This window comes from Citrus sinensis, chromosome 5 (genome assembly GCF_022201045.2).
Source record: "Citrus sinensis cultivar Valencia sweet orange chromosome 5, DVS_A1.0, whole genome shotgun sequence".
NCBI lineage: Eukaryota > Viridiplantae > Streptophyta > Magnoliopsida > Sapindales > Rutaceae > Citrus > Citrus sinensis.
In genome coordinates this window covers 37,248,988-37,276,827 of record NC_068560.1, presented here as the reverse complement: position 1 = coordinate 37,276,827, position 27,840 = coordinate 37,248,988, and the positions used below count along the sequence as shown (strand labels likewise).

Genomic DNA, 27,840 nt, shown 5'->3' with positions numbered 1-27,840 from the left:
AAAGGAGTAGGAGCAGCAGCTGAGGAACCACTTCCACATTATCACACACGTTGAAAGCTGTGGTTGAAAGCACTTAAGATTATGCAACATTTTATGTCACCAAAAATCCCAGGTTTTTCAAGCAGTATTTTATCCTAGTTTAAGTACGCTGCGGTAGAGCTCTAATCCATCCAGCTAGGTTACCAAATTCCAGAGTCCATGTGAAACACATTCCAGTTTCCTGCTGAAACGCATTTTTGTCAGGAAATTAAAGAAATAGAGCGCAATATTTCCAATTTAACAATTATTTATGGCTTATAATTTATGTATTTTATCTTGCACAGCACAACAATTTAACGATTAATAGATCATTAGCATCAACTCCAACTTCCGATGAAAAAAATATTGTGTGCTCTCGATCCATATTCCTTCGTTCGTTGGAAGCTTGTCACAAGTGTACTTATTGTTATCGTTATTATTTTTTGAAGTAATTGATTAGGAAACACGAAATGATAAGAACTCAAGAGGATAAAGGAGTAGACTGTATACACCCCAATGTATATATCTAAAGATCTGCTCGCTACAGCTTATTGAAGAAATGGGATGCTGGCAAAGGGCTTGGTTGTGGGCTCTAAAGAATTGCACAGAATTGGATCCTCTACAGGCTTTGATGATCGGGTCAGAGGCACAGAAACACGTACTTATGCCGAAAAGGCAATTGGATCATTTGTTCTCCATTGGAATATTATGGGATCTGATGCTGTCCACATGTAAACTTTCATGGTCGATCCAGGACAGAATATGAATACAAAATTTTGAATTTTACAGACTGTTTTAACTCCATCGTTGCCTTAGGCAAACTTCAACTGCGCACATACATGACCAGAAATTTAAGGTGTAAAATTGATATCCATTAATATTAATGCTTCATTTGAAGCACTTGTCGGGGATAGAGTGCCCATGAGCTCACCGTGAAATGAGAATGCGACAGCATTTGCACTACAGTAACAGCAGATCATTCTCTTTTTAAAGTTTGTGAGCGAGAGAAAGCTAGAGGGATTTATCAAATGTCACAAACATGCAGATTGCAATATTGTTGAAAGAAAGATGGCATAGACGAACTTCCTGGAAGTATCTAGAAAAATGCGAAACCACGCTAGTCGACAAACATGTGACCAATATATTAGTCCCGTTCGAGCTCAATGCGATTGTAAGCTTATATGCTCGGAATGCCAATGAGAATGGAAGATAATACATTACCTAGGAATTTCCAAGTGCTGCATATGGAATAAAACGGACATACAAGTCTGCCAATTGAATATTTTACCATGTCGAGATGGAGAAGAATAAGTGATTTCCTTTGCGATAATTACATATCCAAACTCTATCATGAAGGAGAGTATTTAAGTGACATCATAAAATAAGAAGAGGAATTAACCACTAACCAGAAAAAGCGAGCCAACCCAACGGGAAATACTAAGACAGTAGACAAGATGATAGATCTTTAATTTAAAGCATGGCCAGTCTGCTACAAACAGTTATTAAAATAGGAAAATTCAAAGCAAACAAATTCTACTATCTGATGTTATTTCAACTTCTGGAAAGAAAAAGAAGAATCTAGCGAAGATTGCATGTAACGTATCAGAAATTTTGCTACTAAGAGAACCTCAAGGGTCATGGGAATTTCATTCAGGATTTGGTCGAGTTCAAATTGAAATTCTAGTTATGCAACCCAAGAAAGGAGTGAATTGAAATTCTAAAAATTATTCAATTCTAAAACAAAACTCAATGCAAATCTAAAACGAATTTAAAGTAATTACAAATAAATTTATCACAATATAAAAAGATAAGGGAAGAAAGATTCAAACACGATAATTTTTACATAGTTTGGCCAATCTCGCCTACGTCTACGCCTCCAAGCTTTTGGAGCTTGAGGATTCTATTAAGTAAGTCTCTAAGACTTCAAATGCTTACACTTGACTTCTAAGTTGTCAATAAACCTTTACAACGAGAGATTATTCCCAATCTCTTAACCCAAGTGTATCCCAACACTTGCAATTACTCAAAACAAAAATTATAAATTTGTTCTTTACTTATACAATGCTTAAGATTACAAATCAATGTCCAATATGTGAATAAATGTAATATGTTTAACTGCATGGGATGTCTTGAAATACTTTTAAAACATGGAAAGTAAATTGACACTTGAATCAAAATATAGAGATTAAACGAATATTTACTCTTTTAATTAAACAAAAACAAAAGATAGCTCTCGTTGTAGTCCTTGGACGCCAAAATGCAGAAGAGTACTTTCATGGAAATTCTGCAAGACAAAGAAATCATGCCAAAATTTAAATATAAGTGGATGATTATAAATTGAGAGCTGCATTAAAGAATATAGTTCAAAAGACTGCAATAAAAGTGGATGACTATACGTTGACTTAAAAAACACAAGAGTAGTACATTTAGGGATGGTAATGGAATCCAAAAATTTAATTTGGGTTGGAAACTAAAAGTACCCGTCGTCATAGGTCACGTTTGGAATTGAAGTGCCGTAGTTTCTGCTGTGAAGAAAAAGATTGTAAATATGAAATAAATGTTAATAATATATAGTAAATATAAATTTTAAATAATAATTTTGATAAAATTATTAAAGATATAATAAATTTTTTATTTCATATAAGTGAAAAATCATATCAACATAACTTTCAAGTTATAGCAATTAGTATTTACCAAACATTTTAATGATGTACCTTTTAAGTTACAGCTGCCCAATCTCAATCTCAAACGCATTCATATCTTCCAAAATTTTTTAGGTTTCAAATTTCAAATGTCATAATTTAATTGATTTTATGGATTAAATACCTGACGTTATTGGAATCTATTTTAGTGAAGAAACCCTATAAACCTGAAACTAAGTTAAAAATAATGTAATTATATAAGGTTAAAATTGTAATTACAACAACCAAAATAATAATCCCGGTGTTATTACAAAAACCGCAGGGTGGAATTATCATCACCTAAATAAATTTAATTTGACCCACTACAAAATGTAATTTATAAAACGGATCGTGCTATAAAATTTATTTATAAAACTACCCCCACTAAAATATTATTTTCCCATAAAATAATAGTAAATTGCCAACAAATTACAATAGCTCACAGGTACATCCGACTCAGGCAATATAGACTTTATGTAAGCTACACTATTTAGTTATCTTTTCATCTCAAAATCAATGACATTTAAAATTAATTGTTTAAATTTCTTAACACTGGTTAAGTATTTATTATTTATTATTTTTCATTTTTCATCCTGAGTTGCATTTTCAAGTCCATGGTGGGTTAGAAAATAGTTATTACATTTCCTGTTACTTCTTGCTCTACTAAAAAATAAAAGTCCTCATCAAAAATGAATTTAAGAAAAGATTTTTATTGTAATGGCAAAAAACAAGATTAAGGGTGGTGATATTTCCACCACACAAATTTTATAAATCCATCCACCTCTAAAAATAATTATAGAAAGTTCATATTATTTTTAGAAATTTTGAATAAAGAAGAATTCTCAAGAATTAATCAATTAAATCTATCTTAAATTATATTTTGTGACATCTTAATTTAATTTTTGTGACTTAATTTTTTTAATTATATTTGATTATTAAGATTGTTTTAGCCTAAATTTAAATTGATAATTTTACCTTTAAAAGGTAAAAATATCAAAAATTTACTTTAACTTCAACATATTCTTTTATTTTATACAAAATTCATTGTTTTCTAAATGATCAATTATATTTTATTAATATAACTATTAACCTTTAATTAAATTAATATAATGTCTTTATGAGAAAATACTCATATAAATTGTTAGGTTGTCAAATTTATGTTATTTACACGTAAATTATTGAAAATAATTATACTTCATTTAAAAAGCAATGTTGCGTTTGACACATAGAATTATATTAGACTAAATATTGTAATCGGATTGGATTGGATTGGATTAAATCAAGTTGGATTATACAACACCGTCTTGATACAATATCAGGTTGAACAATGTTAAATTATATTTAAATACAAAATTATTTATAAATACTTAAGAGTAATAATTAAAATTAATTTAAAGTTAATTAATAAGAACATTAATAGTTAGTAAATTAGTTATTTGGGTAGTCATACAAATATAAATTAATAAACCTAATTAATTGTTTAATTAATTTTTCATCAGATATTTTAGACATATTTTATTTTACCAAAAGTTAGCAAATAATATATATATATAGAGTTAATTAATTACTTGTATTATTAGTTATAAATCTATATATTTAATTAATTAATTATACAAATATTGTTATTGATTTTTATTTATAAGAAATAAATTGAATTTATTGTAAATATCTTTTAGAAGCGGAGTGGTTTTACACAAATAATGGGGGGAAATATCCTGACCCTAACATTAAATAACGTTTAGATTTTATTTTTTCGTAAAAACTTTTGTTAATTTCTTGCATTCTCTTTATTTACGCTAATGGCAGGATATTGTTATAAATTGAAAGTCAAACCATCGAAATTCGAAGTGATTTCACCTTCACCGATTTCAGATAACAAAGGACGTTTCTATCTATTTCTCAATAACATTCACTATAATCAAAATTAGAATAAAACATAAGAACTTTAACGTAAATATCCATTTATTTATGATCTCATCAACTAATATGTAAAAATATAATTTTGTTTTTTCAATTTCGATTTTACTCTCCTCCATCGCGGCGCAGTATAAAGAACCAGACCTCCAATTTCCAGGAAACAAGACGCTAACGTGCGCCTCTCAGTCTTCTTTGTCAAATCCATTAACGCCTCCGTGTTGCAGCTTTAGCTTCTATTACTCAGGTCTGCTCTCGCAAACTCTTTTTCTATTCCGCGCCGCCTCGATGGCTCAGTAGCTCTTATAAGAAACCCTAGGCTCATTTATTTATTTATTTTTTTTAGTGTCATGAAATTTCCCTGGCACTGAGAAAACATGCATGAGAGTTACTATTTGCGAGAAAAATTATTAATTGTAGCATTTAAAATTTTCTGATAGGAAGTCGCTTCATTGTGTGCATTTTGGTCTTTTTTAGGTGCTGATATTTTTCGTGTTGAAGAAAACTTATAGTTTATGGCTGTAATTGGTTGAACGAGAATCAAATACAAAGTATGAGCATTAATTTACTGTTAATAGAGAAATGGATGGTGATGATTCGGTACAACACTTGCAATTTAACTCAGGCACTAATGTTAAGCTAAGGTCAAGAAAGAGTGCATCAGAGAGTTTTTTAAGACCTAGGGTCAAGAAAATGGATGGTGAAGAGAAGAAATGTGAGTCCAAGAAAAGGTCGAAACCAGTGGAGATTGGTTTTGATTCTGATGATGATGAGCCTATTGGGTCTTTGTTTAAGTTGAAGAAACAGAGAAACCCTAAGAAGGCTAAGGGCCAGAAGATTGAAGCTAGGGAAGATAAAGTGACGGTTGAAGATGATGGTTTGGTGGGGGGCATGGATGATACATTGGCAAGTTTTAGGAAGAAACTGAAGGGTCCTAAGAAAGATGCTGGATCTGGAGTCTTAAATGGAAGGGGTTCAGCTCTGAATGGGTCTTTAGATGATGACTGGGTTTTGGATGTGAAATTAGCGCCAAAGCATGATGAGAAAGTTGGGGTTAGTTGTGAGGATGGATCTGGTGTGACTCTGGATAAATGGGTTGAAACTAAATGCAAAGAAAGGGTTAAGAGATCCAAAATTGATTCAAAGATGACAATTATCGGGAATCATGTTGTGTGCGATGATGACTCAAAATGTTTGTGTTGTCGGGGCGATTCATTGGAAGATCAGAAAGAGGAAGAGTTGTCGACCTTTTTTCAGAGGACACCATCTGGATTACTCAGGAAATCTCGAACCAATTCTGGTTCGAAACAGAATATTAAGGAATGGAGCTTGCGTGATGGATCTATTCCAAGTTCTGAGGGTGATTCAAAGTCTTTAATGAGATCTCAGTCTGTTTCTGCTTCAAAACTGTCTAGAAAAGATCCAAAATCTGATGATAATTCAAATACTGTGTCCAATTTGAGGACATTGGAATTAGACTCTGACCAATGTAAGAAAGTCGGACCAATGTTAGAGACTTATCACTCAAATGTTCAAGATCCTTGCAGCTCAAACAAAGTTTGTGATAGTGATGGAAAAGCACATACTTGTCTTCCAGTTGGCCATGCTTCTGCTTCTGGCCAAAAGGCTAGATCAGATACTCAAACTTTGGATGAGTTAAAGCTTTCCTCCATGGAAAAGGCAAGCACTTTGATACTTGATGTTGTTGAAGTGCCTGATCCTGCTTCTTGCTCAAAGGCGATGGAAGAATTTCATGAGTTTGACGGTGAATCTGACAGAGGTTTTACAGATGCACTGGACCTACAGTCTAATAGTATTTCAGCCATGAACGTTTCTAGTCCAGACCCAGAAATTTCTTCCTCTTCGACTGGAAAAGAAGTCTCATTGCCTTGTGCTGAAGATGAGTTAGCAAGCAAATCTTGTAAAACTGCATCCAAACAGATTCATGTTTCGGCTTCTGAAAAAATTCTGCAGGCAACCTCAAAGCTTTTAACTCTGAAGTCCTTGGGAGCTGAAAAATCAGAAAGTTGGTTCAATTTTGATCAATGCCCCGCAGGTTCGGAACAAATTCCACTCTCTTTGACTAACCCTTCCTCTACTTTCTTGGAGACGGCAAAATCATCAAGGGATGATCCCGTTACCTGTACTGGAGAGCCGTGTTGTGCTGCAGATTCTTCTAACAAAGAAAATGCTATACCATCTGATGGTAAGTTATCTCCTATGACTAAACTGTCTTCTGAACTCCAGGAATGTGGATAAAATTTTCATAAGTGCAGCTCGGTTTTTAATAATAATCAAACTTCTGATGCATGTAAAGAAACTTGTGTTCCAGGTCATGCTGCTTTTTCCACAGACGAATATGCTAATGGAGGTTCTCCTTCCTCTGTAGCTCCAGATGAAAATGGAAGTTTTACAGAAGATACACTATCCATGCCTGATTATGAAAACAGAGATACTAAGCTATCAGCAGTCCAACGTGCTGTGCGCAATGCTAAAAAGCGTAGGCTTGGAGACATGGCTTATGAAGGGGATGCTGACTGGGAGGTTCTGATAAATGAGCAAGGGTTTCTTGAAAATCATCAGGTTATGGATTATGAACAAGCTCTGAGAACAAGAGACAAGTTTGATTCGTCTTCAACTACTCTAACAGAAGCTGAAAATACTGGGGCTGCAGCGGTAGCAGTGGGCCTGAAAGCTCGTGCAGCCGGTCCAATTGAGAGAATTAAATTTAAGGAGATCTTGAAGCGCAGAGGTGGGCTTCAGGAGTATTTGGAATGCAGGTTAGCTGTTGTTCCCAAAACCTGCTTTAAATTCATGTACTTTACAAAGCTTTATTTCCTTCCATTCAAGGGACTTGTTGCTTTACATAATACAGGAATCAGATCCTAAGTCTTTGGAGTGGAGATGTTGGCCGTATTTTACCACTTACGGAGTGCGGAGTTAGTGATACTCCATTGGGGGATGAGCCTTCACGTGCTTCCCTAATTAGGGAGATTTACAAGTTTCTTGATCAGAGTGTAAGTATGTAATACCCAGTGAGTGTTTTCTTTTCTATTAAAATTCACTTTTGCTTGCTTCTTTCTCATAAAAAATTGATTGTTGTATTTGTTTATTTTTATGCTTATCAGCTTTTTAGATATGCATTTTTGCAAAAAATTATTACTTTGGAGGATTGATGAATTGCCCTATCCTGGTCAAATTTAAATCTAAACACATATTTTGACAGGGTTATATAAATGTTGGTATTGCTTCCACGAAGGAGAAGGCAGATCATAACGCTAAGCATAGTTATAAACTACTGAAAGAAGAAAGACTTGAGAAAAGTTCTGGGGCTTCAATTGCTGATTCAGAGGATGGAGTTGCCTTCATCCTTGGCCAGATTAAAAGTTCTGAAACTACTACAGAGGCTAAACATGGTGTTGAGTGTAATGATGGAAACCAGCAAATAGGAATCAAAACTGGAGGTTCAATGACACCCGAATTACCTAATGAGATAAGACAGAAAGAAAGTGTAGTTGATGATTGCCAGCAAAGAGTCGACAGTGATCCAAAAGCATCCAACAGATTGGTTGTTGTAGATGTTTCGTGTGATGACCCATCTTGTGGAATGGTTGATGGTGGAACAGTCCCTCTCACAATTGAAGAGAGGAGTGAGTCACAGAGAGTGCAATCTGCTTCTTGTGATGATGCTGGAGAGAATCATTATTTGCGTTGTGATATAGATGTCAAGAAGAGAATCATTGTCATTGGTGCTGGTCCTGCTGGATTAACTGCCGCTCGGCACTTACAACGTCAAGGTTTTTCTGTAACTGTTCTTGAGGCTAGGAACAGGATAGGTGGTCGTGTTTATACGGATCGCACATCTCTTTCAGTTCCTGTGGATCTTGGGGCTAGCATTATTACAGGTGTAGAGGCTGATGTGGCCACTGAAAGAAGAGCTGATCCTTCCTCATTGGTTTGTGCTCAGTTGGGCCTAGAGTTGACTGTGTTAAACAGTGACTGTCCTCTTTATGATATTGTTTCTGGTCAAAAGGTTCCTGCAAATGTGGATGAAGCCCTGGAAGCGGAGTTCAACAGCCTTCTTGATGATATGGTGTTGCTTGTTGCGCAGAAGGGGGAACATGCAATGAAAATGTCTCTTGAGGATGGTTTGGAGTATGCCCTTAAGAGGCGTCGAATGGCTCGGTTAGGAAGAGGTCGTGAGGATGCCTCAATGCACAATTCAATGGATGTTTATTCTAAAACGAGCAGTGTTGACAGCAGAGTTCCTGATAAAGATTGTTCTAGAGAGGATATCTTGAGTCCTGTTGAGAGAAGGGTTATGGATTGGCATTTTGCCAATCTGGAGTATGGCTGTGCTGCTTTGCTCAAGGAAGTATCCCTTCCCTTCTGGAATCAAGATGATGTCTATGGAGGATTCGGAGGAGCTCATTGTATGATTAAAGGTGGATACAGCACTGTTGTTGAGGCTTTGGGAAAAGAACTTCTCATTCATCACAACCATGTAGTCACAGATATTTCATATAGCTTCAAGGACTCTGACTTTAGTGATGGTCAGTCCAGAGTCAAAGTTTCTACATCAAATGGCAGTGAATTTTCTGGGGATGCTGTGCTTATTACTGTGCCGCTTGGATGCCTGAAAGCAGAAAGTATAATGTTTTCCCCGCCGTTACCGCAATGGAAGTATTCTGCCATTCAGCGGCTTGGTTTTGGAGTACTTAATAAAGTTGTATTAGAATTTGCGGAAGTCTTTTGGGATGACACTGTGGACTACTTTGGTGCAACTGCAAAAGAAACAGACTTGAGGGGCCGGTGCTTTATGTTTTGGAATGTCAGAAAAACTGTTGGGGCTCCTGTTCTAATAGCCTTAGTGGTTGGTAAGGCTGCTATTGATGGTCAAAATGTGAGCCCATCTGACCATGTAAACCATGCAGTGATGGTTCTTCGTCAAATTTTTGGGGCCGCTTCCGTACCTGATCCAGTTGCATCAGTAGTGACGGATTGGGGCAGGGATCCTTTCAGCTATGGTGCTTATTCTTATGTAGCCACAGGAGCATCTGGAGAAGACTATGATATATTGGGCCGGCCTGTTGAAAACTGTTTATTTTTTGCTGGTGAAGCCACATGCAAGGAGCATCCTGACACTGTTGGTGGTGCAATGTTAAGTGGGCTCCGAGAGGCAGTGCGTATAATTGACATATTGACAACTGGAAATGATTTTACAGCTGAAGTAGAGCAAATGGAGGCTGCACAGATGCAGTCAGAGTCTGAGGGGGATGAAGTTAGGGACATAACAAGGAGACTTGAAGCTGTTGAGCTTTCCAATGTCTTGTACAAGAATTCTTTGGATCGAGCTCTTATATTGACTAGGGAATCTTTACTACAGGACATGTTCTTTAATGCAAAAACCACTGCAGGACGTTTGCATTTAGCCAAGGAGTTGTTGAATCTCCCTGTTGCAACCTTGAAGTCATTTGCTGGGACAAGGGAAGGGCTTACCACCCTCAACTCATGGATACTGGTATTTTCATACTGATAATATACATCACCGTTCAAACATAATATGAAAATTTTTAATTAATCTGCATGTTCTTCTGCTCTTGGCCACATGCAGTATTTTGTATGTGTATACTGAAAGCTTTCTGAGTGACTTTCCATTTATCACAGGACTCAATGGGGAAGGACGGGACTCAGCTTTTGCGTCATTGTGTCCGTCTTCTTGTGCGTGTTTCAACCGATCTACTTGCAGTGCGTTTGTCAGGTAAAATTTCCTCAGTTTTGGTTTGGTCTTATATATATGCATATACCTTGTATATCACAAGCACACATGCCTGCAGATAGTGTGTCTGTTTCAGAAACAAAAGATTCATTTCATAAACTCTATTTTTGGCCATGTTATACGGAGAGACTAGTTTGAGAATTTTAAAGCTTTCTCAACATTGCAATTCTCATTTTGAGGGAAGGTAAAAAAGTAAACGATCTAATTTATCAAGTCTGTGTTGGAACTTTCAAACTAGTGAACTTGTTGCCATAGTGGGATTGAGTAAATTTCACAACATTTCAGCACAAATAGAATTATTGTGAAAGTTTGATATAATTATAGATATCTATACACTTATGTATGGTTTTATTTATGCATTGTTGCATGTATGCATCTTTATGTGGCATGTATGTGCTTGTTAGTCCACTTATGTTTTTTAGTTGTAAAGCAATGATAGAAGCAATGTGTTTCATTACGGTATCTAATTCAATTATTTTTCTTTGGCATAGGCATAGGGAAAACCGTGAGAGAAAAAGTTTGTGTACACACTAGCCGTGATATACGTGCCATTGCAAGTCAGTTGGTTAGTGTGTGGCTTGAAGTCTTCCGCAAGGAAAAAGCTTCCAGTCGATTAAAGTTATTAAAGCAATCAACTGCAGTAGATTCTATCAAGAGAAAGTCTCTTAAAGATCCATCTTCAGGGAAGCCGCCTCTACACTCACACCATGGTGGTTTGGAGAGTAAAGTATCTCCTGGAAGCCATTTGACTTCTAATGCAAACATTAAGAAAGAGAATGGCAAAACAATTAAGTTGGGTAGTGAGTTGGAAGACAAATGCTTTGCTATGTCTGAAGAAGAACAAGCTGCATTCGCTGCGGCAGAAGCTGCTCGAGCGGCAGCTGAAGCAGCTGCTCTAGCTGCTGCTGAAGCAAATGCTAAGGTTTGTTTCCTTTGCCACTACTGTAGCAAATCATAACTGCAGTGTCCCAATCTACCATCTACCATATACTGTCATGTTTGAAACTTGCTTTTGGGTAATAGTCGGAATTTTGACTATCCAGTCAGTCATCTCATGTTGTTTTTTAAAACATATGATGCAATTATTTCAGCTGGCTAAAGGCATTTAATTGTGTACTGCTCTTTCCACTTCCTTTTTCTTTATTCTGCTGATACCGCTAGCTCATGCACTGTCCTATTGATAGTAGCATGTATTGCTGTTTACTTACCCGCAAAAGTGTAGGGCCAATGACAGTGCATTGATGTACCCTAATTGCCCATAGGCCATACTATTTTCTCCTTTTATTTTTCTGTTCTTATTGATTTGTTCACAACTATTGGCTTATAATTTGTAGGCATATGCTACCTCGGGCCCACAACTTCCCAAGATACTTTCGTTTAACAAATTTGCCAAACTGGGGCAATATGGGCAAATGGATGATTATGATCTTAGAAGGAAGTGGTCCGGTGGTGTTTTAGGAAGACAAGACTGTATATCAGAAATAGATTCCAGGAACTGCAGAGTGAGGGATTGGTCGGTTGATTTCTCTGCTGCTTGTGTTAACCTTGAGAGTTCAAGAATGTCTGCAGACAACCTTTCACAGCGAAGCTATTCCAATGAGATTGCATGTCATTTGAATTTCACTGAGCGCTCTGGAGAAAGTGCTGCTGTGGACAGTAGTATTTTAACAAAAGCATGGGTTGATACTGCTGGTAGTGAGGGTATAAAAGACTACCATGCAATTGAGAGATGGCAATCTCAAGCAGCAGCTGCTGATCCTGATTTCTACCATCCAGCAATTCGTATGAAGGATGAGGAAGATTCAAACACGAGTTCTAAGCCACATACCCAGAAGCATGATAGACGTGCAAATGAGAGCTCTGTTTCCCAAGTCACTGTAAACAAGGAGTCACTTAAAAGTCATCCTCGAGGAGCAGATCGTATAAAGAAGGCAGTTGTTAAGTACGTTGAAACATTGCTTATGCCCCTTTACAAGGCAAAGAAAATTGATAAGGAAGGATATAAATCGATAATGAAGAAGAGTGCGACAAAGGTTTGTCTTTTCCTCCCTTTTCCTCCCCACTTTTGGTTTTATTTCAGTACAAATTTGATGCTGATGGTCTCATAAACTTCTTCGATTTGTTTCAATGTCCTCAACCTTTTTATTTTTTCACAACCAGGTTATGGAGCAGGCCACAGATGCTGAGAAAGCTATGGCTGTTTCAGTATTTCTTGATTTTAAGCGTAGAAATAAGGTATGTAATCTTTGCATAGCTTTTAACTTTAATGTTATTTATTTATTTTAATTTTATCATTATGTCTTAACATGTAGTTCCAATGATACCTATTATTTTAAAGTTCAACCATAATAAAGGTTCCTTCTGGCTTGATCAACTTCAGTGGATCTGTTTATATGTTTGACTTGTAGATTAACACTTTTAATAGAAAATATATATGACTTGTTGTCTTGAGTGTCTTTTGTTATTGTTCTTTTCTTACTTTTCCTAAAACCTTGTCAGGATTATAACTGCTACTTCCATGAAAGAAACACATCCAGTTCTGTAATTTTTTAATTTGTCGCACTATCTTCTCTCTTTTTTACTGGGGATTTCTTCTAGGCAAATAGTGCCTAAATGGTAATCTGCAAGCTCTGTATCTTGATCAAACTTTTATTTCTTGGATGCCTTTGTGCAGATTCGTTCCTTTGTGGACAAGTTAATTGAGAGGCACATGGCTGTTAAGCCAACTGTTAAATCTTGACTATTTTGATGATTGGCTGGCATTTGTTCTCTGGTGAGCTTCTGTATGAGATCCACAACTGAAGTCTGTTCTCAGAAGAAGATGGTGGTTTGGGGGAAGAGTTCTTGCTCAGCCTTTTATAGTCAAAACACTTCTTTCAAGCTGATGAAATGCTCATAGTTACCACGAAAGCTACACAGAGGATGATTTTTGTTTCATGTTAGATCATGATATGTGGTTCTTGATGCAAATTATTCTGTGTCTGATATTCGCTACCTTGGATGCATTCAGCATTGCTAATGGAGCATTATCTGAGACAACCATATCTGATAATGGTATCAGCCTTTTGTATTATGAATGGGCTTGGCATAAATGTTTAAGCTCATTTCATCAGGATGGAAAAAATCATGATGTTTTGAAGACAGCTCGGGATTGCTTCTAGCAATTGGTTCATCTCAGATCAAGGTTGTAATTGAGGGTGGAATTTTAAGACCCTAATCTTTTATTTAGGCACCACCTTAGATGAGACGTGACATGTTGACTTTTTCATGTTCTTAATATGTACAGATTAGGATTATTTCAGTGGTAGTTTAGCATACAAAAACATTTCTCTATCTTCCTTCCGAAGTTCTTCCATATGGTTCTGATTTTTCAGTGAACAATTACTGACCTCTTTTTTGTATCTCCAAATTTGTGCAAATGAATGTGCTCTGCATTTGGAAGCCTTTGTGAAGATCATGGTTTACAATTGCCTAAATCTCTGTATTGTGTGTATGGGTTGGCGGGTGGGGTTTGGGGTGTGACTGCGCCTGCCTTCAGCATAGAAATGGGGCCCTAACCTTATACTCTGTTTGATTAACAACCCTAGTTGATTGTAAATTTGAAATATGACACTATTCTAATGAACTTGTGTCAGAGTTGATGGATTTTGATCATTTGAGTTGGCACCACTTTAGCGTGTGAAGTCCGGAAAAGTCCATGAACTTAGTGGAATTGGTTTCTGCACTCTTTCAGCCAACACTGTTATCACTTTACTGCTCACACTTTGTATTGGTTGTTCCCAGGTCAGGAAAAGGACAGTTGTTGTCTTGTTCTTGTGAGGTATGCCCTTTGTTTCTGGATGTTGTTAATGCCTAAAGTTCAAGGTTTATTATCACACTCTCCTGACTAATTTGCAGGCCTACTTTGCACACGTGCTTGTATTCTTTCACTGAGAGTGGAGAATTGTTAAATCTCAGCAGTTGATATGTGATCGGAGATTGGAAAATAATAATTCTGACCAGTTGGTATACGATCGAAGATTGGAGAATAACTTCGGAGAGGAAACTAGGATCCTAGACAATCCAAAGGTTGATTACTTCATAAATTCTTCTTGGCTCTAAGCTTAATTCCCGTTGTATGCATCTTAATAAATTATCTTACACAACGTATAAAACTAACTAAATGTTGTCTAGTGTAAATGGTGCAGCTCTATGTGCTAGCTGATTGATGGTGTCCGGGTGAGTAATTTGAGTTGTGGGGCAAGGGGAGAGGTAACAAACAACATGGATGCTGAGATATATTGCAACACGGAAAAAAGTGAAGAGTAAGGCTTCATGGTCTTGAGCCGAGGACGACACCATTGCCCTGCACAGGCTGTTGAGGGCTTTAAACTCTCATTGATCGGGTAATGCTGTTGTGTTCATTCATTTGGATGCAATTCAAACTGAACAGCTTTTTGGACTTCCAATTGCAAATTCATATTCTGAATATATGTTGATGAATTTGTAGTAGTGTGTGAAATTTCCTTGATTTTGAGTTATTGTTGTCATGCCTCTTTTTGGAACTACATCCACCATGAAGAACAAAATAGTGTGATTTATCATCATCATTAATACTCTAGCTCTCCTCAATGCGAAAATTTATTTTTGAATTGTGGCTAATGCTCTGGCTCCTCCTGAGAATTCCCTGTTCTTGATTAGTTGCCAGTAATAAACAGAAAGCTAAGCTGAACAGAGTACAGAATGGTGTTGACCTGAAGGAATTTCTTTGTTGTAGAAAGCGAAGTGAGGTGAGGTGAGGAGATTTTTTGTTTCCTTTTTCAGAACCAGGAGAAAAGTCGTGGTTGCTGGATCAATGGGGTAGAAAATGTTGGTTCTCTATTACATTTCATACATTCCGTTACATGCTCAAAATTCGGATGCATAAGATATGATTAGTTAAAAGATGAAAGAGGAAGTGCTTACAGTTCCCGGCCTCCCAGAGAAATTTGTATTGGAGGAGAAAACATATAAATGGTGGGCAGTAGTATGTTAAGAAATAGAAAATGCTCAACTGAATTTTTATCATATAAGAAAACAAAGAACGCTAGAACGGGCTGCTAAATACACTAATGAAATAGAATTGAGATTATCCGACTTTGGGTAAAATGTGATTGCATGCCGTAAAAATGAAAGTCGTGATATGGCCGGCGTGGCGGGGTTTATTTGGGTCCGTTGTATTTTTTTTCGTTTTCTTATTTGAATAAATATAGAAGTTGGGGTTTGTAATTTATATTTGCTGCATCAGGTATCAGGTATAAGTGGGAAATGGTTAATCCAACTGGATTAACCATTGGATTACTTGTGCATTAACCACTACCACTGTAACTAATGGCCGAAAAGGCATGAATTTCAAACGTATTTGGACATTTGGGTTGTGAGTTCGATATAAGAACGGATACTATCATTTTGTCGCATAATATTTTTTGACATATTACTTTACTGTTAAAATTATCCAACAATTATTTTCTCATTTAATGGTTCAAATCTTATTGTTTTACCATCAAACCGTTAATAGAGTTTCTACTAAAATTGATGGTAGCTTTAACCACTACCATGTAACTTTTGCTTCTCGTGACTTTTTTGAGTGTTTCTTCTGTAAACATCTCACCTGTGCTTTACAACATGTGAAAAGAGTTTAAACTTTTAGCATCCTGTGGAAATCCTTATAACACCCATTTTAACCTTTATTCGTAAAACACTGCAGCTTAATTTGTGAAAAACAAGCCCATATATTAAAATTAATGATTTTTTCATAAATTTTTACTGTAAGAAAAAAAAAGTAGTTCTTTTAAGTTTTTATTTATAAAATACATACAAATCTTAAATTGTTAAATTATTTTTCTTATTATATAATTTCTATCTCCATAACTCTAAATTCTTATAATTTTCTTTAAATAAATAATTAAAATTTACTATATGAATACAAATTATGAAATGGGAGTAGAAAAATTATGTTCAAAGAATAAATTATTTAAGTATTTAATTAATTTTTTTATTTAAAATAAGAAATGAATTAATTTATGTTTAATTATTTAAGAAATTCCAAGTAAAAAGGAGATTTATTAGGAATTTTAAAGGGTGGCGAAAGGCTTAATGTAAGAAAACGAATGACAGCGCCGTTCAGTCAACCCCTTAGAAAGTGAAAAAAAAGCCCAAGAGGAAGCCCAAGTACAATCTGATTTCACGATTACAAGTTGAAGTTGATTGCTTTCTTCCTTAATCTCGATACGGAAAAGAGTCGAGGGGTAATTAATTTTTAGAAGTCATTAGTCTCCTCTTGAGAGAAAGAGCACGGAACAAATAACGAAAACAAAACACACGCTCAAGTCTCAGATCCAGTCCGCATCTCCCAAGATGTCTTCAACATTATTCAGTGGCGATGAAACCGCTCCATTCTTCGGCTTTCTCGGCGCCGCTGCCGCCCTAGTCTTTTCCTGTAATTAATTGATTTAAAAAAAACTCATATATTGGATCAATCAATCAATCAAATTTAATATTTGATTCTTAGTTGTTAATTTCCCAGAATTAATTTTGGATCTGGGGTTTTGTTTTGTTGTATTGCAGGTATGGGAGCTGCGTACGGAACGGCGAAGAGTGGCGTCGGTGTGGCGTCGATGGGAGTGATGAGGCCGGAGCTTGTGATGAAATCGATCGTGCCCGTTGTTATGGCGGGAGTTTTGGGTATTTACGGTTTGATTATTGCTGTTATTATTAGTACCGGAATTAACCCTAAGGCCAAATCTTATTACCTTTTCGATGGCTACGCGCATCTCTCTTCTGGCCTCGCTTGTGGCCTTGCTGGTCTCTCCGCTGGTATGGCAATTGGGATCGTCGGTGATGCTGGTGTCAGGTATTTTCTTTTAAAATTATTTTGGTTCTTTTATTTTCAATTTGCTTTCTCAAATCTCAATTATTATTTTGACTTTTGAGCTTCATTCTGGGATGATTTTTGTATAACTTGATGTTTTAGGAACAGTATAAATTGAATTGATTTGTACTCTTTTTTTTTAAAAAAAAAAAAAAAAGGAAAAAACACATGCTGTGCTGATAAACATTTGCTGGCTTATCCAAATCTTGTGCTTTGTTCATGTAGATAGTGCTTTACTGTTTGCTGTGCTTACTCTTCCCAAATTTGATCTCAAATTTCCGTGTGGTATGTGATGTGGGATTTATCAGGATTTATCAAGTGAACTCTTGTTCACGATTAAGATAATCTGTCACTGCACTATTCACGTGATGAATGCCATGTTATTTTGTAGGTGAAAATTTTGGGATTAATTTAGGACAAGTGGCGTTATTCTTGTTAGGACTTGTCACTAGTCACCATTGGCTTGCCATCATGTGCTATCAGATCCATTCGTCTTTGAAGATACTTCATGCTATCTAATTTGACCCCCTTCAACATAAAAATCATTATTAGCACCTTTCTTTGAGGACTTTGAACTTGATGCGGTCAGCTTCGTTGCATTTTAATTGTTTGTTTGTTTAAGTTTCTTTTTATGACACTTGCATTTCCTCTTACAAAAATGACTAGTAAATGTTGTAGATTTTGCAAAGTTCTTCCTTTTGAATTGAAATTGTAATGTGCAGAGCTAATGCTCAACAGCCGAAGCTTTTCGTTGGGATGATCCTCATTCTGATCTTTGCCGAAGCGCTGGCACTTTATGGACTTATTGTTGGTATCATTCTTTCTTCTCGTGCTGGTCAGTCAAGAGCAGACTAGAAGAGGATGCTTTGCTTGGTGGTTATTTGGCCTGTTGTGTTCCATTAAGAAGAATTCAGTTCATATTGCATGTGACGGGAGGTGGTAGTCTGCGTTGGGTAGTGTTTTTCTTTTTCGACTTAAAAAATTATTGTCTGTGGTGTGATTGTTCAACCAGATTGATTCGATTTTTAATGGTATGGAGAATGTAGAATTAGGAATTAGTTTCTCCCATTAATAAAGTCATGCTGTCATTGTTTAGTTTAATGTTAAAATGCTGTATTTTTTGGGATCCATTTATAGGTTGTTGATACCCTAATAATCGCTTGTAATGTTTTCTGAGACTCTCTTTACTTGATCTCCAGTTTTGTAAAGCCAAAATTGTGTTGTGGGTCAATAAGTCAGAATCTGTTTTCTGTTTGGCAGTCCAGGCTAAAAAACGAGTTGTGGTGACAAAATGTAAGCAGTGATTTATAATATTTGTATTGGGAGGTTTATATTAATAATTAAGCCTATTATTTGGAAGATTGGAAGACTTATAGATAATATTTAAATTAAAATTGTAGAGCAGAAACCCTGATATTCAGTTCCGCCTTGCGCCAAAGATTGGTAAATTATCCAACGCCGCACATATTTGTGTATGAATAGAACTCAAAGAAGAAGCCAAAGGGGGAGAGGCAAGACAAGAGAAAGAAGGCTTCTACTCTTGTTCAACTTCTTGTTCGAAGAATTCAGACTTCTCTGTATCTCTCTGCATTTCACTCATCCTTAAAAACGAGATTATATCAAGACATCAACAGTTTTTGCTGAGAGTTAGAAATCTCATCTCAAGAAACCCTCTCTGAATTTTCATCTCAAGAAGACCTCCCTTCAATCGGAAATAAGTTCTGATCATACTTTTCCCATGAACAAAGAACAAATGCTATACTAGATTAAGGGTGCGTTTGGGATTGAGGTTGAGTTTAAGCTATAGTATTAAAGTGTTTGGTAAACACTTGCTGCTGTAACTTGAAAGTTATGTTGATATGATTTTTCACTTGTTTAATGTAAAATATATTATATCTTTAATAATTTTATTAAAATTATTATTTAAAATTTATATTTATTATATATTATTAATTTTTATTTCATGGTTATAATTTTTTTTTTCCAACAGCTACAGCACCTCAATCTCAAACGCATCCCAAATTTCACAAATATAGTTTCGTACGAGGTTAAAGTATCATCGTATCAAACTCATCATCATATCAACTTTGAAACTTGCTACAACTGCGAAGAACAACAGAGTCCACTTCCATTCTTCCAATTGGAACTTGACCAAAGTTACAAAGCTATAAGTCTTCGCTCTAAGACAAGTTAGACCAGTAAAGCCTCGTTAGCGGAGATTCTCCCTTCACAGCACAATATGACTCTAAATAGAACACACCAGGTGCTTAGGGTTAAAGCGAGGCAACAAGCAAATAAAGTACGAAAATTGGCGTATTGCATATTGAAACCATTAAAAGAGTTCCAACATTTATGAATCTATTATGAAGCTAAGGAAAAATTAAAGCAACTTCTTCAATTAAAAGTTACAAGTTACGAAAGATTATCTCAGCATTTGCACTAGCAATTCACTCAGATAATTGAAGATAAGACTCAAAAGGGAAGTGTTTATGACTGAGTTGCAGAGGCAAAATCATATTTGACACAACTGATTTCCTGCAACATAGAATCCACGATCTGATGCAAGAACCTGTACATAATAATATCAGACACAAGAAGAAAAATAAAGTTTACATGAAACTACCATCATCAAACAAGCTTCTGCTGTCATTTTACCAAAAAAGTATTTCTGAACGAAGCTGAAAACATAACGGACAACAAATAATCAAGTTTCGATGATAATTTTTTTTTCAAAACGGCAAAAACATCTGATGACCAAGTTGTTGTGGCACCAAGACCAAAACATTCTAAGGGTATGTTTGGAATTGAAGTGATATAGCTTTTAAGCTATAGCTGCTGTGAAAAAAAAATATGATTATAAAATAAAAATTAATAATATGTAGTAAATATAAATTTTAAATAATAATTTTGATAAAATTATTAAAGATATAATAGATTTTTAATTATACAAGTGAAAAATTATATTAAAATAACTTCTAAATTATAGCAGTTAGTGTTTACCAAATATTTTAGTGCTGTAATTTAAAAGTTACAGCTGCCAAACTTCAATTTCAAACGCACCATAAATTTTCCATTAAAAGTACTATGGATCTTCTGCAGAGCAGGTTAGAGGATAATTTGAACTCAACTCATGTCAGGACTTATCGAGTTACAACATCTACCGTCACAATCCAAAACTCTTGAGAAGAAATAAAGCAAGCCAATTTTAGATTCTTCAAATTTGTGAACATTAGAAGGCAAGAAGTAGAAAGCCTTAAACAGACTCACCACCAAAAAACCACAAGCTGCTTGCCTCGGGTGACTCTCACTTCAATTGAAGATCAATATGCATGCAAATCGTTCAAAAGCAAGAGGTAACAAATTAATGTCTCTTAGTACAGAGGATATGAATTTGACCAACAATTTTGGGGGAAAAAAAATGCATAAATGACCTGATGAATCCAAAGCAACAAAGTGATGCCCAATTGTGAAGACGCGCGAATTTATTTATTTATTTACTTATTCTTTTCTGAGAAGACTCACAAGTTGAAGATAATCGTCTGCGGAAAATGCAGGAATGGAAAGCAATGCTGAAAAATCCCTCCGAGAAATTTGATGCAACCACGGCATGTCTTCAAAGCAAAAATAGGCTTGCTTTAGCTAGCGAAATCGACGAAACAAACGAGCTGAGATTAGCCCCTAGGGTCATTGACAATTTGAAAACCAAGAGATTATATTCCCCCCCCCCCCCCACAAAAAAAAAAAAAAAGACATCAAGATTAAAGGATTTCGAATACTAAGTTTATATACTTGGCGAGTGATTTTGAATTCAGGAACCAAAATTCATAGATTCAGCCGCTTACAAAGCAAAAGACAAATTTGGGGCGTCAATTTAGCCAACAATCCATGATCAGCCAACCTAGGTGCAAATGCAGCATCCGACATCCATTTGTAGACTTGAAGCTATGAAGCAAAATTTGAAATCTTCAACAGAAGTAGGATGCACCTATTCGTTGCATCCTCAAGATTTCAAGAATCAAATGCAGTGACGACAGTGAGCCCAACAACAGATTAAATTCCTATGTCTCAAGCTATAAAAAATGTGATGAAATTCGCATCTAAAAGTGATGAATACACGTTGGCCAAGCTAGTAATAGAGCTTTGACTTTCTTGAAACTGCATCGCTTCATCTTCTTTTATCAAAATAACAACAACAACAACATAAAATGGTTCAGAAAAAGGTCTTCGAAGCTCTTTTGTTTTCAAAAACCTAAAATTAAATCTTACGAAAAGAAAAATGAACTTCATACCAAAAACTCTAAAAACACTTCAGGCAAATTAAGTCCCGAAAAAACTCTCAGACAGAAAATGCATGTTATTCTCATATACCAACAAATTTGCCTAGGTAAAGAGCCCTAGGAAATATGTAGATGTAAGATAAAGAAGCCCTAAAACACGTCAGGAAATAAATTTTCAAGTCATGCAACTTTTCACGCAATAAAACTGCAAAACCCTGAAAATTTCTCAAGGCAATAAGATATTAAACCCTGTAATCTCTAAGTCTTAGGCAATGAAAGTCTAAAATCCTAAACAAATGATCTACTAAGTTCCTTATGCATAATTAAGGACCTGAATTCTTCGGGCAAGATTTCAAAGACTAAGATGCTTAGATAGATTTATAAATCCTTAATTTTTTAGGAAGATTCGAAGTACTAAGTTCGCTAGGCAGATTTACAAAATCGTAAATTTCCTAGGCATATTTACAAATCCTAGTTAAATTTTAAAGTCTTAAGCTCCTTAGGCATGCGAAAATTATGTCACAACATGAGTAATTCTCAGCCTCCCGGAGGCTGGAGTTGGACGCAAGGCTCAAAGAAAAGAATTTTGAGCTCTAACTGCATGAAAAGCTAAAATAATATTCCAAAAATTATCCTTCTTCAATGAGGGAGAAAAAAAAATTATTGAATTTATAGACACCATTCTTATCATAATTTTTGCTAACATAGTTTCATTATACAATGTATTGGTTTTATTTGATGGAAATTGTAGTTGATTTTTCTATTATTCATTATTTTTAGATAGCATATATAAAAATTTGTGAAAGAAAAAAGAATATTTTCAGTTACTAATTATTTTGAGTTGGCAAAGCAAACAATAAATTATAATTCACAATGAAAAAGATTATGTACATTTTCATTTGATATTATGTCCATTTGGTCAATAAATTATTACAACATTTTAACAATAATATTTATAAAACTATATAATTGTTTTTAAATTTATAAAATACTTAACTAATTCTCTTCATTTTTTTATTATTTGTACAATGAAATTAGTAATGATTATTTTAAAAGTTAAAAACATCATCAAATGACTCAAAATCAAGTTAATATTTGTTTGGTAAATATTCTTATTGTTTAAACAGTGACATCACAATATCACACTGTAGAGATTAAGACCTAAGATATTTCAACTATGCTCAATTTATCGGTGAAAGTACATCCATAGGAGAAGAATAATTATCTTCTCCTATATAAAAAGAAAGACTATACTATAGGCTCAAAGGAGAATTAGAAATTATGAGGAGATAAATCTACGATAAATAATTTTTGAGTTCGGTTATGTTGGAGTTTACTTACGATGAAATACGAATCTTAACTACATGCGAAAAGTGATAAATAATAAATAAATAAATTATAAATTTTTTATTATTTATCACTTTATGTGTGCGATTAAAATTCCTACTATACTGTAAGTGAACTCTAACTTAGAACTCTAACTTAGCTATAACCATAATTTTCGGACGTGTGGACCACATCTCAAATTTGATGAAAATCTTGAGGTTCAAGCTAAAGAATGGCTGCTCTGGCTGTTGTACTCTCTTGACTCTGCACGTACGTCACGGCAAACGTAATATATCTCTGCCCCTATTTACCAAAATATCCCCAATGTCGCCGCCGATTTATTGATTTTGTTGCGTCATGCGTGCCCTCACCAGAACCCCCCGCCAATTTTCCTCTTCTAAAGCTCTTTCTTTTTTGAGAAGTTTCTTAGCAGTCAACAATCGAAGCCCACTCGCCCTCTCAAACGTAACACGTGTCCCCAACCGATTTAAATTAACCGTTCCTTTTCTGTCGCGTAATATATATGTATGTTCGTATTGGTAAGCAAGTATAAATAACGGGGTGTTTGTGGCTAGTTGTGTTCCGACATAATTATCGATAATTGATTCACCGGCACTGTTCCTGCTCAGCAATCGTTACCCAAATTGTATGAATCTGCGGGGGTCCAGCTCAATTCCGAAAATGGCAGAAGAAATTAGCAAGAGCGAGCTAAGATCCTCTGCTGCTGCCACATCAACACCATCATCATCTACGACTGCAAAATCGAGATGGTCCTGGCCGTCCGTCCTCCGTTGGATTCCCACTTCTAACAATCACATCATTGCCGCCGAAAAGCGCCTCCTCTCTATAATCAAGTAATTCTTCTCTCCCTTTCGAAAAAAAAAGTAATTCTTCTCTCTCTTGAAACCCTTGACACAAAAGTAAGATTAAGATAGACAAAGTTCCTTTTTAAAAATTAAAAAAAAAATTATTTTTATTCTCTCCAGCTTAACATCTTTGTCAATTGTTTAGTCTTGTTAATCGATGATTGTTAATTATTTTTGCATTTTAGGACTCCATATGTTCAAGAACAAGTTAATATAGGTTCAAGTCCACCTGGGTCGAAAATCAGGTGGTTTCGTTCTTCAAGCGATGAACCAAGGTTCATCAACACGGTTACTTTTGATAGCAAAGAGGATTCTCCCACTCTTATAATGGTTCATGGATATGGAGCATCCCAGGGCTTCTTCTTTCGCAATTTTGATGCTCTTGCTAGTCGTTTCAGAGTCATTGCTGTTGATCAACTTGGGTAAGCTCTGTTTCTTTTGAATTTGCTTCATGCTTGATTAATTTTGTATTACCTGTGTAATTTTGTAATTTGCTTCCAGCCTTTGTTCTTAAAAATTCTTGAATTTCATCATTTGATTGTTTACTTGTGCTCATAAATTGTGGGGGTCAATAAATTTAGTAAATGCTTGATTTGCTTTTTCTAAAATCAATATTTCTCTACATTTTCATGGATTTTTGACTAAGAACCTTGCTGATGGGAATGTTCCTCCATGGTTGCCTTTGAGTATGGTTAATTGCACGTGTTAGGGATGCTGAACTATTATTATTTAATACTTGGTAGTCCCTAGTTGGACTCATTATAAGCTTCTTATATTTTAAATAGTTTCTTTCCACCCATACTGCAAGTCTTTTTGGTCATATAAACCTTTCATGCACCGTTGAAGAAGCATTCTCTAGTGGAATGCTTCTTACTGTTGGGTTCTTTAAGTTTAGATAGAACTTTTATATGCTCATAGTGTCCCTTTTCAACTACTTTTGCAGTTGCGGTGGATCAAGCAGGCCTGACTTTACGTGCAAAAGCACAGAAGGTTAGACGTGTACTCTCTGGGTTGTTTCTTTTCCATCTCTTTCTACTGCCTTAATTATCATGAGTTAGTTTGCTACCTAAAGTACTACAATATAATCTGTTATATTGATAATGCAGAAACTGAAGCATGGTTTATTGATTCCTTTGAGGAATGGCGCAAAGCCAAAAACCTCAGCAACTTCATTTTACTTGGGCATTCTCTTGGAGGGTATGTTGCCGCTAAATATGCTCTCAAGGTGATTGTTTTTCGATGTTGATAGTTGGATATTAAGAGTAATATGTGACAACATTTTATCTTCTGATGTCAAATTTTATTTATGTCACAGCATCCCGAGCATGTCCAGCACTTGATTTTAGTTGGACCTGCTGGATTTTCAGCTCAATCAGATGCCAAATCTGAGTGGATTACCAAGTTCAGGGCAACATGGAAAGGAGCAATTTTGAACCACTTGTGGGAATCTAATTTTACTCCACAGAAAATTATCAGGTATACTTGCTTGTTTTTGAGCGTGTTTATCTTATCTCTTGCACTTAATTGAAAATTTTGTTGTGGTTGTGTGCTAAAACATTAGTGTGGCTCATCTCTCCCTTTTCTTTCTGTTTCAGATTATCATTTCCTACATGTAGTTTTGTTTACCCATGTCCTTTCCAGTTTTCTGTGCTTTTATTGGCACAGCCTCTGAATGTGCAATGGGGTCAAGTTACTTATCCTTTTAAATAGCTTTTATTCCAATAAACTATCTCATGCATCCTCAAGTAGAAGTTTTTTGTTGGATATCAGCTGCTATTTAGAGTGGATGATTGATGAAATTTCATCCTCTTTTTTACTTTTTAAATAAATCCTTATCTCATTGTCTGCATTATAAATCTTCTATCATTTATCATATATAACACACTCATTATATGATTGCTTTGAGTTTTGTCATATTGGATGATTCTTAATGCAGAGGTTTAGGTCCTTGGGGTCCAGACCTGGTTCGTAAGTACACAAATGCTAGATTTGGTGCATATTCATCTGGAAGTGTATTGACCACAGAGGAGTCCAGTTTGCTGACAGGTTAGTAAGATTTATAGATTGCATGCAGCGCATTTGATTAGTAGATAGCTGATGTGTTTTCTCTCTTGAAAGACTATGTGTATCATACTTTAGCTGCCAAAGCAAGTGGGGAGCTGTGCTTGAAATACATATTTTCTTTTGGAGCATTTGCTCGAATGCCCCTTCTACACAGGTTTGATGATCCAACTCAATCTTAAAATTTTCTCTTAAAAGTTATTAGTTATCAAATTGCCCTGCTTGCTATCATATCATATGCTACACATATTTCTAAATTATATAGTTTGATAGTATCTTCATACATAATTACTCATTGCTTTTTTGTTTGCGAATCCTCAATCATTTAGTGCTTTAGTTTATTATTGTTGTAGTGTGTAGGTTGCATATGTGAAATGCATAATTAATTGGTTTATATCTGTAAAATATTATGGTATTGTGGTTATATATTCCTATAAATGGGCAAGGGATTGCATAAGTATCTGACTGGTGATAGGAGTGGGTAGGAAGAGAATGAGAAGGGCTATTATTTATGCCCAAAGCCAATTTGGTCCAGCAATGGGTGTAACTGGAAATTTGTTTCAATGTGAGATTTCTAACTTTCTACAAACTTGTTGTAATGCTTCTGTTCAATATTGTTGTTTCAGTTAGTGGTCTGTGCATTTCATATGAGACTCACCTCATTTTCTCAATAAGGATGGTCCCATTGGTTTTCGCTTGTTTATTATACTATGGGTTGAAGACTACCTTCTTGAATTCACCATGCAAAAGACTTCTTTGAAGCTTAAGTACATTACTAGTCTTGCCTGGAATGTATTTTAGAATTAAGAAGCTCTTCCCAACTGCTATCCTATGGATACTGATACCATCTAAAACTGATATTCAACAGTACAACAATGTGCTAGTAGAGTTGATTGATTGGTTTGGAATCACATTTCCTTTGTCAGACTTTGTTGAGTTTGTAAGAGCTGGTTAACATAAAGCAGCTCTTTTCTTTCTTGACAGTGCCCCAGAGTGGAAAGTGCCAACAACTTTTATATATGGCTTCGAAGATTGGATGAACTATCAAGGTGCACAGGAAGCTCGCAAGCATATGAAAGTCCCTTGTGAAATTATTAGGGTCCCACAGGTTTATATCTCCATCATGTCTCTTTATCCATCCATCAATATGTCTATCCATCTATAATCAAAATTCTTCTCATAACAAAATATGCAGGGTGGGCACTTCGTGTTCATAGACAACCCAAGTGGTTTCCATGCAGCCATGTTCTATGCTTGCCGGAGGTTTCTTTCACCTGACCCTGATCATGAATCTTTACCTGAAGGTCTTTCATCAGCCTAGTAACTTGTATGTTGTGAATTTGCCTCCCCAATTTTTGTATAATATAAATTACATTGATTTATGAGTTAGATTACCATTTCTTTCATCAATAGAACATTCTTTGCTGATACTGAATGAAAGAATGTTACGTTTTCAGCTAGTAAATTCTCTCCCTCCCTTTTTTAGTTGGAGTATCGATAAGATCGGTCTTGCTGCCTTCTATTGGCGGATTTGTGGAAATAGAATAGGATGAGAGTAAAGAAATCATTCATAACTGGTTGATGTCATACCTACTTGGTAGATGGGGCCTTAAATTGGAGCTCGTAGGCGACTGGCATGAGAAAAATTGGGGTGTGTTTTTACACGCGCACACACACATAAAGATTTTATTTACATGTACTTGATAGTAAAATTCGGAGATTGTCAAATTTTGATTCATAAGTCTACTTCTCCAATTATATGAAATGACGGTATAGGTTGGTGGGTTACCACCACTGGGCTAGTCTTAATGTTGGTAGAGGTAGCAGTGGGGCAAAGGTAAAGTAATATCTTAAAGTTAAAAAATTGATAATGACCCATTGAAGATTCCGAAATCACCGTTGCTTGTCCATTGTCATGACCCCGATTGAATTTTGGGTTTGGGTCTGAACTCCGCCAGTCACAAGACACATCAACTGATCAACAGTTCAACACTGCCAAATTTATCACCTGCAATTACTGCAGAATTTA

At 35.6% G+C, this 27,840-nt stretch overlaps 3 protein-coding genes across 8 annotated transcripts; all 3 read left to right on the top strand.

The window, feature by feature from the left end:
* The first annotated feature begins 4,694 nt into the window (after positions 1-4,694).
* On the top strand, positions 4,695-15,835 carry LOC102614145 (lysine-specific histone demethylase 1 homolog 3). 6 transcript variants are annotated; one of them, XR_008054637.1, is made up of 14 exons: positions 4,695-4,860; positions 5,091-6,819; positions 6,946-7,393; positions 7,489-7,630; positions 7,840-10,134; positions 10,281-10,374; positions 10,884-11,314; positions 11,727-12,425; positions 12,553-12,627; positions 13,067-13,576; positions 14,176-14,212; positions 14,290-14,460; positions 14,566-14,777; positions 15,073-15,835. XR_008054637.1 is itself a non-coding variant. In XM_052440706.1 (10 exons), exons 2-10 carry the CDS (start codon positions 5,196-5,198, stop codon positions 13,130-13,132), a joined length of 5,874 nt encoding a protein of 1,957 aa, XP_052296666.1. In that variant the 5' UTR covers positions 4,695-4,860; positions 5,091-5,195; the 3' UTR covers positions 13,133-13,844. The 6 variants fall into 6 exon arrangements, 1 of the variants encoding a protein (XP_052296666.1); XR_008054640.1 differs by lacking the exon at positions 15,073-15,835 and having other exon boundaries at positions 7,003-7,393; positions 14,566-14,985; XR_008054638.1 differs by lacking the exon at positions 15,073-15,835 and having other exon boundaries at positions 14,580-14,985.
* Positions 15,836-16,628: 793 nt separating this feature from the next.
* On the top strand, positions 16,629-18,473 carry LOC102613840 (V-type proton ATPase 16 kDa proteolipid subunit). The gene is made up of 3 exons (XM_006473541.4): positions 16,629-16,849; positions 16,978-17,263; positions 18,004-18,473. Exons 1-3 carry the CDS (start codon positions 16,768-16,770, stop codon positions 18,134-18,136), a joined length of 501 nt encoding a protein of 166 aa, XP_006473604.1. The 5' UTR covers positions 16,629-16,767; the 3' UTR covers positions 18,137-18,473.
* Positions 18,474-23,318: 4,845 nt separating this feature from the next.
* LOC102613541 (1-acylglycerol-3-phosphate O-acyltransferase) lies at positions 23,319-27,276 on the top strand. Its single transcript, XM_006473540.4, has 9 exons — positions 23,319-23,738; positions 23,936-24,172; positions 24,694-24,740; positions 24,857-24,975; positions 25,066-25,226; positions 25,687-25,796; positions 25,869-25,968; positions 26,796-26,919; positions 27,007-27,276. The coding sequence occupies exons 1-9, from the start codon at positions 23,533-23,535 to the stop codon at positions 27,130-27,132; spliced, it is 1,230 nt and encodes a 409-aa protein (XP_006473603.2). The 5' UTR covers positions 23,319-23,532; the 3' UTR covers positions 27,133-27,276.
* Positions 27,277-27,840: the final 564 nt, after the last annotated feature.

Bases quoted from the DNA above. Each gene is read 5' to 3' on its own strand.
- LOC102614145 (XM_052440706.1), top strand. From the start codon at position 5,196: ATGGATGGTGATGATTCGGTACAACACTTGCAATTTAACTCAGGCACT. The intron at 10,135-10,280 runs GTATTTTCATAC...CATTTATCACAG, and splicing joins CCCTCAACTCATGGATACTG to GACTCAATGGGGAAGGACGG. The intron at 12,628-13,066 runs GTATGTAATCTT...GCCTTTGTGCAG, and splicing joins ATTTTAAGCGTAGAAATAAG to ATTCGTTCCTTTGTGGACAA.
- LOC102613840 (XM_006473541.4), top strand. From the start codon at position 16,768: ATGTCTTCAACATTATTCAGTGGCGATGAAACCGCTCCATTCTTCGGC. The intron at 16,850-16,977 runs GTAATTAATTGA...GTTGTATTGCAG, and splicing joins TGCCGCCCTAGTCTTTTCCT to GTATGGGAGCTGCGTACGGA. The intron at 17,264-18,003 runs GTATTTTCTTTT...TGTAATGTGCAG, and splicing joins GTCGGTGATGCTGGTGTCAG to AGCTAATGCTCAACAGCCGA.
- LOC102613541 (XM_006473540.4), top strand. From the start codon at position 23,533: ATGAATCTGCGGGGGTCCAGCTCAATTCCGAAAATGGCAGAAGAAATT. The intron at 25,797-25,868 runs GTTAGTAAGATT...CTCTCTTGAAAG, and splicing joins GGAGTCCAGTTTGCTGACAG to ACTATGTGTATCATACTTTA. The intron at 25,969-26,795 runs GTTTGATGATCC...CTTTCTTGACAG, and splicing joins CGAATGCCCCTTCTACACAG to TGCCCCAGAGTGGAAAGTGC.